The 14,141-nt window shown below is 32.7% G+C and overlaps 2 protein-coding genes across 2 annotated transcripts; one reads left to right on the top strand and one right to left on the bottom strand.

The window, feature by feature from the left end:
- Positions 1 to 1,885: 1,885 nt before the first annotated feature.
- LOC133784020 (uncharacterized) lies at positions 1,886 to 5,294 on the top strand. Its single transcript, XM_062223568.1, has 8 exons — positions 1,886 to 2,526; positions 2,789 to 3,001; positions 3,102 to 3,302; positions 3,566 to 3,673; positions 3,781 to 3,918; positions 4,021 to 4,272; positions 4,410 to 4,730; positions 4,811 to 5,294. Exons 1-8 carry the CDS (start codon positions 1,933 to 1,935, stop codon positions 4,976 to 4,978), a joined length of 1,995 nt encoding a protein of 664 aa, XP_062079552.1. The 5' UTR covers positions 1,886 to 1,932; the 3' UTR covers positions 4,979 to 5,294.
- Positions 5,295 to 5,481: 187 nt separating this feature from the next.
- On the bottom strand, positions 5,482 to 11,069 carry LOC133784008 (uncharacterized). Its single transcript, XM_062223563.1, has 19 exons — positions 10,978 to 11,069; positions 10,070 to 10,746; positions 9,679 to 9,879; positions 9,498 to 9,581; positions 9,312 to 9,371; positions 9,081 to 9,125; positions 8,680 to 8,879; positions 8,051 to 8,551; positions 7,782 to 7,878; positions 7,516 to 7,695; positions 7,343 to 7,432; positions 7,157 to 7,219; positions 6,974 to 7,048; positions 6,805 to 6,855; positions 6,621 to 6,698; positions 6,398 to 6,532; positions 6,188 to 6,295; positions 6,011 to 6,076; positions 5,482 to 5,862 (listed from the first exon to the last, which is right to left on the bottom strand). The coding sequence occupies exons 2-19, from the start codon at positions 10,442 to 10,444 to the stop codon at positions 5,788 to 5,790; spliced, it is 2,484 nt and encodes an 827-aa protein (XP_062079547.1). The 5' UTR covers positions 10,445 to 10,746; positions 10,978 to 11,069; the 3' UTR covers positions 5,482 to 5,787.
- Between the last annotated feature and the right edge of the window lie 3,072 nt (positions 11,070 to 14,141).

Raw genomic sequence — 14,141 nt, 5'->3', positions numbered from 1 at the left:
TGTAATTTTTTCTATCTTTTTTTTTAAGAAAACAAGTGAAAAGTAAAAAAAAAATTAAAAAAATTGGTATGTTTGAATTTTTTTACCAAGGCCCATTTAAGCCCAATCACATCTGAAACCCAACCCCACCAAACCCGCCCACACCCGCAATCGAGTGGGTTCAGTACCCCATTTCCTCATTCAAAATCCACAAAATCCGAATCTGATGCACTCGAAACTCAAAAATTTACCCGTGAATGAAATGTATTTTATTATTAAAATTATTAATGGAATGTTTTCTCTTTATTAATTTTATTTATATTGATCAGAATCATGAATTACTATTAAAGTTGAAATGGATGGACAACTTTCATAAGTTGTTTATGTTTTGTATATAGAATGTAAATAAAATATTATGTATAATTATTGTACTATTTTCATTTAGTAGTATATAGATAAAAAAAAAAGCCCAAAAAAAAATGGAAAAATTACATGTCCCACCGTAATTTAAAAAAAAAATCGTTTTATACGGTATATTACATTAATTACAAAAATACGGTTCTCCCCAACCGTATATATGTTGGCCCTTCTTTTCTCTGTGTAGTTGATGCATAATTTCAAACTACATCATAATTATGTATTTATATCCATACGCTTTGACTATAAAAGATAATATATATAAAAAAATTATTCTCTCTCACTGATCTCTTTTTAATTTATTTTTTGTTCCTTTTTTGTCTCCATTCTTAATGAGAATTCAGGTGTACCAAATAATATAATAATAAAAGTAATAATAATTATAGCTACTACCTTCAATAAAGTAGATTGATTTATTTTTATTTAAAATAAATATATTTATTAATATTAAAATAAATATTTATACAATTACTCAAAATAAATAAATATTTATACAAGTTAATATCGAATTAATTGAAATTAAACTTAAATTTATAAATCTTTGTAACAATCATGTTAAATCAATTTATAAATATTTATGTAAATGATAGTTACAAAAATAAATTTTTTGGTTGTGAAATTAGTTTTGTAAACTGTTGTTATAAAAATGTAAAACTTGTTTAAAAAAATATTGTATTTCACCATTATATATATATATTTAATAAAGTGTTTTAAGAAATAATGAATATCTTAAATTTATATTTTTAAGTTATATAACATAAATATGAAGGTTCTTGTAATTTTTTGGTACAATATTGTAACAATATGGAAAAGTATAATATTTTTATGTATATTTTGGCTATGATTTCTTAACTATAAAATATTTTCGTAAATGTTAGTTACAATTTTTTCGTAAATGTTAGTTAAAAAAAATATATGTTACTTGTTTAATGCAATTTAACATTTTAACTTAGTTTTATATATTTTTGTATGTTATATGTTAATTAAATTCACAACTTACTTTTAAAAATATTAGTCACAAATATAAAAAATTTTAGTTATAAAATTAGTTATGTAAACCATTGTTACAAAAAAAATAAAAAAATAGCAACGAATTATTTTGTAAATATTGTCTACAAAAATGTAAAACTTGTTTACAAATATGTAAAACTTAGTTATATATTAGTAAATGTTGTTTACAAAAATATTTTTATTTAACTGGTTTACGTATCTGTAACACATGTTTACGAATTTGTAACGACTATTAACAAAAAAAGTTGTATTTCACTGTTACTCCGTATTTACGCTTTTGCCACTCCGTGTTTTTCATAAAAATTCCGTATTTTTGTAATCTACCGTATTTTTCATATATTTTTTAAATGTTAATGTATTTTTGTAAATTTCCCAAAAAAAATCCATTCTTGTGATAATCCAAGAAGTTAATTGGGCTTTTGGACAAGGCCTAGGCCCATCTGCAACCCAATAATAATAAATACTTTAGACCGTTCATGGCGGTGCCGTCGTAAAACTCCGGCATAGAGAAGATCTGAGCTGAAAATGGAGGACGGAGAAGAAATCTACGACGGTATCAGAGCCCAATTCCCTGTCACTTTTGGCAAACAATCAAAGGCCCAAACACCTCTCGAGCTCATCCACAAGGCCACTCGTCGCGGCGCCACCGACGGAAAACCCTCTTCTTCTCCCTCTGCCAAGACCAACGACCTTCCTTCTGTCTCATCCTCCTCCAAGTCCTGGCTCCATTCTCTTCGCAAACCCAAAACTCAGAACCCTAACCCTAATTTTGGCACTGAAGATGACGACTCTCCTACTGTTGGGCCTCCTCGGCCTGCGGTGGTCGATTCGAGTGCGGATGACGAAGGCGGCGATGTCATGGTTGGACCACCTCCGCCGCCACCGGCGTCCGTTTCTGGCGATGATGAGGATGATGAAGTGATTGTTGGACCGCCTCGGCCACCGGCAGTGTTGGCTCAGAGCGATGAGGATGATGATATGATTGGACCTCCGAAACCGCCTCCACGGTTTAATGACAGCGATTCGGATGGGGATGGGGATGAGGATGAAGATAACGAGGAGGAGAATCGATTTCGGATTCCATTGAGCAATGAGATTGTTCTCAAGGGCCACACGAAGGTATCATCTTCTGTAAATTCGTTTATTATCTTAAGCTACAAGTTATAGTATTAAAAGGGTACATTGTAAATTTGTGATGAAGCTATAAAACTGGTGATAGATTAGACTAATGTACTTGTATGATCTTACTGGCATAAAACTTGTGTTATTGAAACAGTCTAGTTGGGTAGGGAGTAGGGGCTAGGAATTAGACAAAGCTTTGACCTTTGGAGTTTAGAATTATGAAGTAATGCAAGAAACTTATTCGAGTGGATCTTTACAGGTTGTTTCTACCCTTGCCATTGATCATTCGGGTTCTAGAGTACTCTCTGGTAGTTATGACTATTCTGTTCGAATGTATGACTTCCAAGGGATGAATTCTCGTTTACAGTCCTTCAGACAGTTAGAACCATCTGAAGGTCATCAAGTTCGGAACTTGAGCTGGAGCCCAACATCTGATCGATTTTTGTGTGTGACTGGCTCAGCTCAGGCTAAGGTAATGATAGTCAATTTCTTTTGCAATGTTATTATTTGTCATTTCTCTAATAGTTATATGATCACCAAACTCACATCCGTATTTAATTACTGCCTTTTAGATTTATGATCGGGATGGGCTTACGCTAGGAGAGTTCGTGAAGGGTGACATGTATATCCGTGATTTGAAGAACACTAAGGGCCACATAACTGGATTGACTTGGGGAGAGTGGCACCCTAAAACTAAGGAAACAATATTAACTTCTTCAGAAGATGGATCGTTGCGCATATGGGATGTTAACAATTTTAATAGCCAGAAACAAGTAAGTGTAACTTATACAAAAAATTTCTAAATTTTGGAGAAATGATGCATGTGATTGTTTAAAGTCTGACGACGACATTGCCAAAATGAGCAGCTCCAGAGGATGTTTCTGTTAATGAAAAGTCATAAGTTGTGCTAGATTCAAATTAAGATGTAGTGTGATTTTGATACTTAGTCACTGGAGAAGCATACTTTTGATGTCAAATACGATGTTGAACCAGAAAAAATATCCATTGAACTGAATATGCGATAACTCAATGATAGGTAATCAAACCAAAACTTGTGAGGCCTGCTAGAGTACCAGTTACCACTTGCACTTGGGATCGTGATGGAAAATGCATTGCAGGTGGTATAGGCGATGGTTCTATACAGGTAGCTTTTTCCTTGCATTCTTGATGTACTCGATTAGAATGTTTTTTGTGCTGTTTATGAGCTAAATTGCATTGTTGTCTTTTTTGCACGCTATATTTTTCTTACAGATTTGGAACCTTAAGCCTGGTTGGGGAAGTAGGCCAGATATATATGTGGAAAAGGGTCACACAGATGATATTACTTCACTTAAGTTCTCTAGTGATGGGCGTACTTTATTATCAAGGAGTTGTGATGATTCTTTGAAGGTATTTAACTAAATCTTAAACTTATAGTTTGTTTAGTTTAGCATGATTTTCAGACATTATGCTGTGCTATTCCACTTTATAATCATGAAAAATATGTGCCAGGTTTGGGATCTGCGCCAGATGAAAGCGCCTCTTAAAGTGTTTGAAGATCTTCCCAACCACTATGCTCAAACAAATGTTGCATTTAGTCCTGATGAGCAACTTTTCTTGACTGGAACATCCATTGAAAGGGAGAGCACAACTGGAGGTTTGCTGTGCTTTTATGATCGAGCTAGACTTGAGCTTGTTTCAAAAGTTGGGATTTCGCCAACTTGCAGTGTTGTTCAGTGCAGCTGGCATCCAAAGCTGAATCAGGTAATCCCATAGCCAAACCCGTTCAGTTTAATCAATATATTCCAAATCATGGTAGTGTGAGTGCAAATGTTTCTGCAGATTATTTATGTTTAACTTGAACATATGCTGAGACACTGTGTTTCTGTTTGTATTTGAAGATCTTTGCCACGTCTGGAGACAAAAGTCAAGGAGGAACTCACATATTATATGATCCTACAATTAGTGAAAGGGGAGCTCTTGTTTGTGTTGCACGTGCACCAAGGAAGAAATCTGTCGATGATTTCGAGGCTAAACCAGTCATACACAATCCTCATGCTCTACCCTTGTTTAGAGATCAGCCAAGCCGTAAACGTCAGCGAGAGAAGACATTGAAGGACCCTATGAAGTCACACAAGCCTGACCTCCCCATGACAGGGCCAGGATTTGGTGGGAGAATTGGTACAAGTCAAGGAAGCTTATTAACTCAGTACCTCCTAAAGGTAAATTGTTTATTCTTTTCGTCATTTCAGGGCCTCATGCCATTGTTCGGCAGACTTACAACTTGGTTTCCCATTTGCAGCAAGGGGGTATGATCAAGGAGACATGGATGGATGAAGATCCAAGAGAAGCTATACTGAAGTTTGCAGATGTTGCAGCTAAAGAGCCCAAGTTCATCGCTCCAGCATATGCAGATACTCAGCCTGAACCACTTTTTGCTAAGTCCGATTCAGAGGATGAAGAAAAATAACCCAACTAATCTGCTTCTAGTTTTCTATAGCTGGAATGACCCCTTGCCGGAGAGAAAGGGGAGAAATTCAGAAGGCTAGTTAGAACTAGGCTAAGGTTGACGCCACACTCCCCTCTAAAAAGAAGAAACCTCTCTTGCCTAAATGTACTTTGGCAAATTCAAATCAAAGCTTCAAGTGAGGGATGTAATGTAGGTACAGTTTACCCAAGCTTGTAAAACTAAAACCTATTGGAGGTAATACTGCCACTAGCCAAAATTTTGATAGAGACCATGTAAACATACATGTTCATCATAATGTACTGCATAATTTGGCCCATTTCTTTTCTGGCTTGGTATAATAAAAATATAGATGTTAAGAAAAGAAAAAACAGCTCTTTGACCCAATTATTTGACTGAATTGGTTAACCTTTATTTAGTTGTCAATTCTAAACATAGTTTTACTTGAATGAGAAGAGTCTTGTAGAGTGGCGGCAAATAATTATCAGAAATATTGGCAAAGATAAAAGAAAAAAGAAATACACTCCATTCAAACACAGGGATTCATAATGTTAAATATAATTGTTGACATTTACAAAATTTTCAAGATGAGATGAATTTATAGGCCTAATTTTATATCATATCCCCCTAAAAGATTGGGACTATGATAATTTCTTTTGGGCTCTAATCCAAAAGGGGTGTTGGGATTTGCAAGATAACTTATATGTTACAACAGTTGAAGCAAGCTTTTTCTCCATGGCAATATATAGTCAAACCTTTATGCTACATTCATCTGCAACTCCGATTATATAAACTAATCTATAATGAATAAGTTACAAACGACCATTCTCAAATCTTGACAAACGAGAATCTGATAGAACAGAGAACATTTGAGTGTCCACGAAATGCTGCCAAGCATACATATGCACAAAAAAGAAAGATTAGAAACTTGTGTATATGTATATAATTTAACATCAAAATGTAGAAATGGTTCAATTGAGTGTATGCAGTGTTTTCTCACTATAACATAAGAAGATGAAGAAAAAAAGCAAGTACCTTGATAAATGGCTGGTCTCGACTAGAAAAGGAATCAATAAAGCTGTCCTTGAGAAGTAAAGAAACCTGAAATGTGAGCAGAGATTTAAATGTAATAAGTATATGAATTAATGGAACTTGTTGTGTTTGGTTACTTTACAACTAAATGAGAATATGAGTTAACAATTTTTTTTCTACCCTATCATTGTTTGATTGCACACTTGTTATTGTATGCAACCTTAGATCTGAACAAAGTGACTCCAAGTAGCCCCTTGTTACTTTTAAAAACTTTTCTGCGGCTTCGGCCTGCAAATCAAACCGAAGGATTAACACACATTGATAAAAAAGTGACCCTTGACTCATTTATTAGTAACTTGTAAGTAAAGCAGGCACAAGAGAAATCAAAACCTGTGTTTCGCTGCACTTATGTACAGGATGCTTCTTAGCCATTGAAGTTTCTCGTGACAATCTAGCATGAAATGGCGCTAGAGCAGTGGCAAGCTCTTTATGTCTTGGCAGTGTTGGCAAGCTACAAGTTTTGACCTGTTTAAACAAATATGCAGGTAATTCTAAAAGAAATGCTTTTCGGAATTTTCTAATTAGAAAGTGGCTAAAACAACTTTAAACAAACCTGGTCCTTTAACAATTCAACATGAACAAGATTAGATGTTTTCATTTTGAAATCATTGGGTTTGTTTAGCAATCCAACCTGAAAATGATTATAAAGGGCAGCTAAGTCCTTGGGCTGTTTAGCAGAAAATCTGACATTATTATGCAGATTATTTATATAACATAAAAAAAGGGTAAAAACTTACAATAAAGGGGACTGGTGCATCAAGAAATTCAGCCATTCTTCCTGGCAAGACCTGAAAGAGTTTGAAAAGGTATCATCTTGAAGAGTAATTTTGTTTTTTAACTAGTTTGTGACAAAACAAAAGTATAGGCACTTAAATATTTTGCCTTCAAAGAGTTACTTTGACTTACAGGAAGCATTAAACTATGCCACTGAAAGGGAAGAATCATGGAAATGAGAGATAAAACTGTAGCCGATAGTAATCCCTGCATCCGTTAAAGGTCAAAAGTTTAGCGAAAAAGAACAATTTATGGGAAGGAAAATTTATGAGCTTAAAGTTGGCATAATAATGCAACAGAGTAAGTTAAACTTACTAAGTTTGGACACACAACAACTACTTGTTTTTCAAGCAATACACCTGTGAGCAGTGACAAGACCTGGAAGAAGCACTATTTATCAAACTCCAAATCACTATTAAAATGCAAAGTTACTTGATGAAGCACATTTTAGTGCTGAAACTCAACATTAACACAGCCAAACTGTAGCCCAATTATTCTTACACTTTCGAGGGATAGAACACGACAAATTGTTGCGGTTGTCCATATTGATAGTGCAAGAGCTTCTTCAACTGCAGCCAACTTAAAATTGACCTTTATGCAAGATCAAATTGTATTGAGTGAACATGAGTCATGATGAGCATAACCTAGTAACTATTAGGAACAGAAGAAAATACCTCAGAAGATTCCAATGAATCCGAATATTTGTCATAAACACCAAGGGAAGAAACTGGAGGTCGCCTGTATTCAATAGACTGCAAATGTTCAAGAGGTTGAAAAACTAGTACACCTCCCCGTGGAGGAAGAGGAAGAGTATGATATCCACAAATAATCTGTAGCAAGTCATTTTTATTTTCCTACCACATAGATCACACAAGAAGGAAGATCAACTAGTGATCAAAACAAGATCTGCATCAGATAGATGTATGAGCAATCAACTAACCTTAGCCCATTCCATAATTAAATCATCCCTATGATCTTTATCAAAGTTGGCAAAGAGTTCATCATCATCATCCTCAGATGTCATGCTTCTAGCTGGACTGCCAAAAATAACAATATATTATTTATCATACAATACAAAGAAAACAAACATATTTTAGATGTTAAGAAGATCATGTCTATTGCATTGAAAACTGAAAATTCCTACTGATTTTAGCTTTATCAAGCATAAGGTCATTTGATAATTAGTCAAGATAATAATGTATCTACTACCTGAATAAGAATTCAGAACTCTCAAGATGCTCCAATGTGCGAAATCTAGAGGAGAAAGACGCTCTAATGTCTGGAGAAGAATGGCCTTCATAGCTTCCACACATTCTCTCCAAAGTATCTGAACGTGTTTCTGAGGCCTCAGAAGCATAATCATCGAAATAATGCAAATTCTTTCTACCATCTTTATCTGTATCCCTTGCTTGACTGATTTCTGAAGATTCACTAGCAGTAATACTTTCAGGAGAGTTAGGCTCCCATATTCTTAGTGAGGAATGTGGAATGACATTATCAGGTATAATTCCAGCAGCAGCAGCAGTCATAGCCACTGCACTGTCCACAGGTATTGCAGAAGTCATCCAACCACTCAAAGAATCTCCCTCGAGCGATTCGACATTCTCATGCATTTGATCATGTCTGGTAGGAGTAGAAGGGACATAATCATAGAGAGACATTTCAGTAACAAATTCTGTTATTCGATTCAGACGTTGCTGGGCAATTATACTGTGACCAAGAGAGTTAAACATCAGTTATTTGTAATAGATTGACAAAATCAAGTTTGAGAGGTGGATTAAAGGCAATCAGAACCGGTGAAATCCCACTACTGCCAGTGATTTAGACTTAAAATTTACCTATTTAACATCTCGTAGTGTAGCTCAAAGAAAGGAACTCTAGTTAGCACACAGTAACAGCGAGGTGCAGACACCAAAAATCGGTTGAATCCTCCTGATGAATGAGACAGAGGTGATGCTCCACCTAAGATTCCAGGTGGTCTCTGTACAATTTCCAGGACATGCAAGCAAACACCATAAAGTGTTGCATTGTCTGACCCCTGATCAAGAATAGAGAACTTTTAAGCAATCAAATACCTGTGATTCTTATGTACAACCAGTATACATCAAGTGAAAAAAACAAAGTAGAAGGGAGAAGAACTACACAAGTAAAATTGGATGAGGTTATGATATTCATAACATATATACTTTTGCTTTGGAGAAAAGAACTTCTTATTTGGCAAGACTAAGACATTGCATACCTTAAGTGAGAAGATGAATGATAAATCATCCCGGCCCAAATGTCCCTGTGAAAATATAGGACAATAAAAGAAGTTATTTATTTGTTCAAAGAAGAAATGGCGTGTGGAAAAAGGCTAACTCCTTCCTAAATAAGTGACATATTGATTTATTTGTTAGATGAATAAAACCTAATGTGACATATTGACTAGAAAAACTCTGCTGGAAATGACATCTAACAAGAATTAATATACCTGTCCATAAATAAGTTCATTTAGATCACTTAGTGATGGGGTTTTCTCCAACAACTGTGCCTGTATTATGACAAACCCGTATAAGTGGAACAATAAGGAATGATAAACAAAGTCAGAGGTTATCATGTTGATATGGAAAACAGAAGATTTCCAAAGGAAAAGGCATAGAAGATCAGAAATACAAACCTTAACTCCTGCTGGAAAACAGAAGGCAGCTAAATCCTTCCAACGCATTGCTATCTTCTTCCCCGGAGGATATTTGAACAGTATCTAATAAACCCAGAAGAGTATACACAATGCTCAGGTTGACTAAATGGCAAATACACAAACAAAACAAAACAAATTCTTATGAAGTCAATCACTCAACCTGAGGCTCCAAGCTAGGGAATGAAGGCCCCCGCTGGCGAAGCATTTTAAAGTCTACTAATTCAGATCTTGACATCTCCATCTCCCACTCCTTCCTCTTAGCAAAGGCAGCCTCCACGGTTTCAAGGTTAGCATCGGGTTGAAGCCCAGCAACAACGAAGTGTTCAAATAGCGAGGTTGGCTCCTTGTAGTTGGTATGATCCTACAATGACATCATCTGATAAGAGCTCCAATCTTTCCAAAATAACAAGATTCAGAATAATCCAAACCCAAGTGCCAAAAAAGAATAATCCAAAGCTAGCTGACTTCCCATCCACGGTTCAAGTAAAAGTCTCTACAGAATCATGTAAGAAAGTGAAAGAAAAAAAAAACTAGATCAACATTGAATATACCAGAACTTTGGAGTGAAGCTGATACCACTGGCGTTTTTGGTTAGCCAAGACCTCAGGATTGAAATTGGAACGGCGACCCTCTTCCCGTGAATTGCTTCCCCATTTCCAAGCCCTCTGAACCTGACTTTTCAATCTATGAAAGCCATTACTTCGCGTTTGACCAATCAGTACCTCACTTTGGGCTCTTCTATGGCCAGGCCCAGGTCCAGGTCTCTGTCCCAATGGAGAGGTATTGACTATGTTAGAAGGGTGACCCGGATACACACTATGTAAAGCCTCCCCTGCTACTCTACATGCCTCCTCAGATAAATGTTGCAGCACCCAAATGGGGGACGAAGGCCGATCATCATCTTCTCTGCTATCCATTTTAATCATTTCAACTCATCTTGTAAACTCTTCATTTCACCATTATCAACCACAGACTCCATTAAAATTCAGAGCATTTTCACATATATCTTCTCACCAGTTCAACCCAATTAAACTAAACCAGATACGAAACAAACCCAAGTTTGGAATGTACGAGTTTGATCCTCAAATTCAACAAATACCCAGATCACAAATACGTCCAATATGCTAAAAAAAATCGTGAAAATGACCCCTTTTTCACGTAATCTTCACTTGGGTTATAACTTTTTCTATTATTTTTATTCAACTTTCTCGACCATATAACGGATACCCTGATCGCAAAAAATGATTAATGCAGAACGAATAAGAGAGTCAAATCAAACATTTGTTATTATATATACTTGAAAACGTGAAGAACAAAAGATTCATAACCGAAACAGTGTGTGAAAATACGTAATTGGGATTCAATAACTGCTTGAACAAATTAAACTGTCGTACAGTGAATAATAGCATTATATATATATAAAAAAAAATTGATAGAGACATTTGAGAAATGTATGTACCTGGCTTATATTTTCGGTTGCAGAGAGCTGTTTTTTTCTTGAGGAGAGAGAAAGTGAAAGAGGAAGAAGAGAGAAGTTGCTAAATATAGATTGGAGTTTGGACAAATGAAGGCCAAGCTTTATATACATGGCAGAAAATGTAGGGAGTTTTTACCAGCCAAATCCAAAAATTCAACTCATGTAATAATAATAATAATAATAATAATATCTCAAAAAAGTAATAATAAAATAGATAAATTAAAAAACCATAGGTCAAACATGTCTTTTGCTTCTAGAAAATAAAAAATTGAAATTGGAAGTAACTTGTTTCATTTTGTAACCAAAATAGGGAAAATATAATTTTGACCCTTGTATTTTCCCTGATATGTGATCGGTCTCTGTGTTTTGTTAAATGATAATTCGGATCGTATGTTTTACAAAATAGATCAAAATAGTACCTAGATCCGATTTTAGTCAAAATATTTTTAATTATAAGATTAATTCTCGGGTCATTAGTGAATAAAATTGGGTATAAGATATTATTTTGATTCATATTGTAAAACACAGAGTCTGAATTGTCATTTAACAAAATACATAGGTCAAATTGGTATTTTGCCACCAAAATAATATTGTTTTTAATTAATTACCAAAAACAATATAGAAAACAAAATGCACCTAAATAAGTCAAAGACTCGCAGCAATAATAATATGAATTTTTGATTGAGAAAATTTGATAATTTAATCAAATATAGAGAGATGTGAAATAATAATTTGAACAAATAATATTCTCATATAAAGTGAAGACAAATTTGTGAGATAATTATATTAATCCCACCAATGAATTTAAATGTCATACGTTAAACCACTGAGAATAAATATTAACAAACATATATGATGTATTAAATAAATCAGAAGGTGTGATTAGTATATAAATAGAAAATGTTAATCATATAATATTTATTCAAGACTAACACTATATATATTTTTAGGGAAAAAATATCTATATATTAGTGTTTTTATATACATTCATCTTTTTTCTCTTTCCACCATTTTGTAAATAAATCCCACTTTTTTTTTTAATTTTCTTTTCACACACCTAAACAAATAGTATAAAATTGTCCACAAGTAAATAAAAAAATACCTCAATAAATATGGGTTTGAAAAAAAAATTAAACATTTTTAGCAATCTCAATTAAAAAATAACAATTTTTTGAGGAAAAGAAATCTAATCACAATTTTTTATTTTTTATTTTGACGATAAAAATGATTTAAAATTAAAAAAATTATCTCATGAAAAATCCAAATTATTGATAAAATTAAAATATTAACATAAACTAATTAACACATAAGCCATGTATTGTTTATTTTGAAGAAAGGTTAAAATATTTAAATTTACTTCTTAATATTTAATTAGGATAGTTATGTCAATTAATCATAATAATATATTCAATAATAATTAATTTTTTTAAAGGATTTAATAATAATTAACTAATTAATTATAAAAATATGACTATAGAAAAAATAAAATACCAGTAGTCCTACCTTTTATATATTATTTGGAAAAAAATATATAGTGTAGTGCTAACAACAACCTCTTATTTCAATTATTGCTTTCGAAAATATATGTCGGAGTATTTTTTTTTTATTTTTTTTGCGGTGATATTTGTTGTAGTTGCAATACATATCCTGCAAATTTTCAAAAAATTATTAATATTTTACCGTGTCAAAAACAAGTTTGTATTTTGTTGAACAGACGTGGAAAACTGGAATATCAAGAAATATCAAAAACTTTGTTTTCGACACTATAAACTATTCAGAACTTTTCAAAAATTTACAGGAAGAATGTTATAATTATAGCGAAACACCATAAAAAATGAAAAAAAAAATACTCCGATATATACTTTTAAAGGCAAAAATTGACTAAGAAGTTGATACCAACCTATCACTTTTGGTCATCATTGAATTACTCATTTACTCCTTACCTTTATTTACTTATTTGCTTTAAAAAATAATAATGATCATTTGTGGCACTATATTTTATTTCATTTGTGAAAGTGTATATATTCATCAAAATGTATATATTCCAGCTAATTATTAAAAAAAAAATTATTAGTGTATTATGTGTTTGACAAAGCAAAACTTTCAAACTATATTCTTCTGATCAGTTTCTAAACGTTTCACTTGTAAATTTATTTTAAACGTTATCTTCAAGCCTTTTTTTTTTTTTTTTAAAAAATCATAGATGTTGATGAAAGCATTAAATAATAAGATTAAAACAAAAAACAAACATTTTGCTACAGTTTCATAAAAATTATTTTTAAAAATTTTTGTCACTCCTTGTCGTTTTCTAATAATTATAATTTATTAACAAATGTTATATCTAAAATATCATATATAAAAAACAATGAAATGTGAATATATCTAAAATATTTAAAGAAATTAAAACAAGGAGGATTATTTGGTAGGAGCCTAAAGAAGAGCCTCATTAGTGGGGTTGTTTTGTATTTTCGATCCGTGAATAGTTTTCGGTTGGATTTCTTTTTATGACTGTGAATATTATAATTATTTAGAGTATTCTGTAAATTTTCAGAAAATTATGAATAATTTACCGTACCAAAAATTAAGTTCAAACATGTTATTTTCCACGTTCTTAAAAAAAATTAGTCACGCGTGCAACAATTTATTTTTAAATTAATTTTCAGCACTGTAAATTATTTAGAATTTTCTAAAAATTTACAAAATATTTTAAATAATTACAATATATACAGTCATAAAAAAATCGCACCAAAAACTATTCATGAGTCGAGAACATAAGACAACCCCACCGGTACCATGGAAATTTCCTTAAAACAAAAGCATAACCTAAGTATAGTGAATTTAGATTTATTCAAAAAAACAATAACAATTGAGAAAGTCAACAAATTAAGAAATAACCAACTATAAAGAAGGTTAGAAAAAAAAAAGTATATTAAATGTAATTTCTGTCATATTTTTCATTTGTAATTTCTTTTATTAAATATATTTTATTTTATTTTTAAAATAATAACTTCCAATAACGAGAAAGTGGTTTTGACTTTGATACAAAGCACTGAATTTCCACCAAACAAACGGTTAATGCAGTGCAAGTGGGACCCACTTTATAATATAAATTTTAATATTTTATATATAAAAAATAAAAATGAAAG

Source organism: Humulus lupulus, chromosome 1 (genome assembly GCF_963169125.1).
Source record: "Humulus lupulus chromosome 1, drHumLupu1.1, whole genome shotgun sequence".
In the NCBI taxonomy this organism is placed as follows: domain Eukaryota; kingdom Viridiplantae; phylum Streptophyta; class Magnoliopsida; order Rosales; family Cannabaceae; genus Humulus; species Humulus lupulus.
The sequence above is the reverse complement of the archived record's forward strand: the minus strand, read 5'-3'. Positions and strand labels throughout refer to the sequence as shown.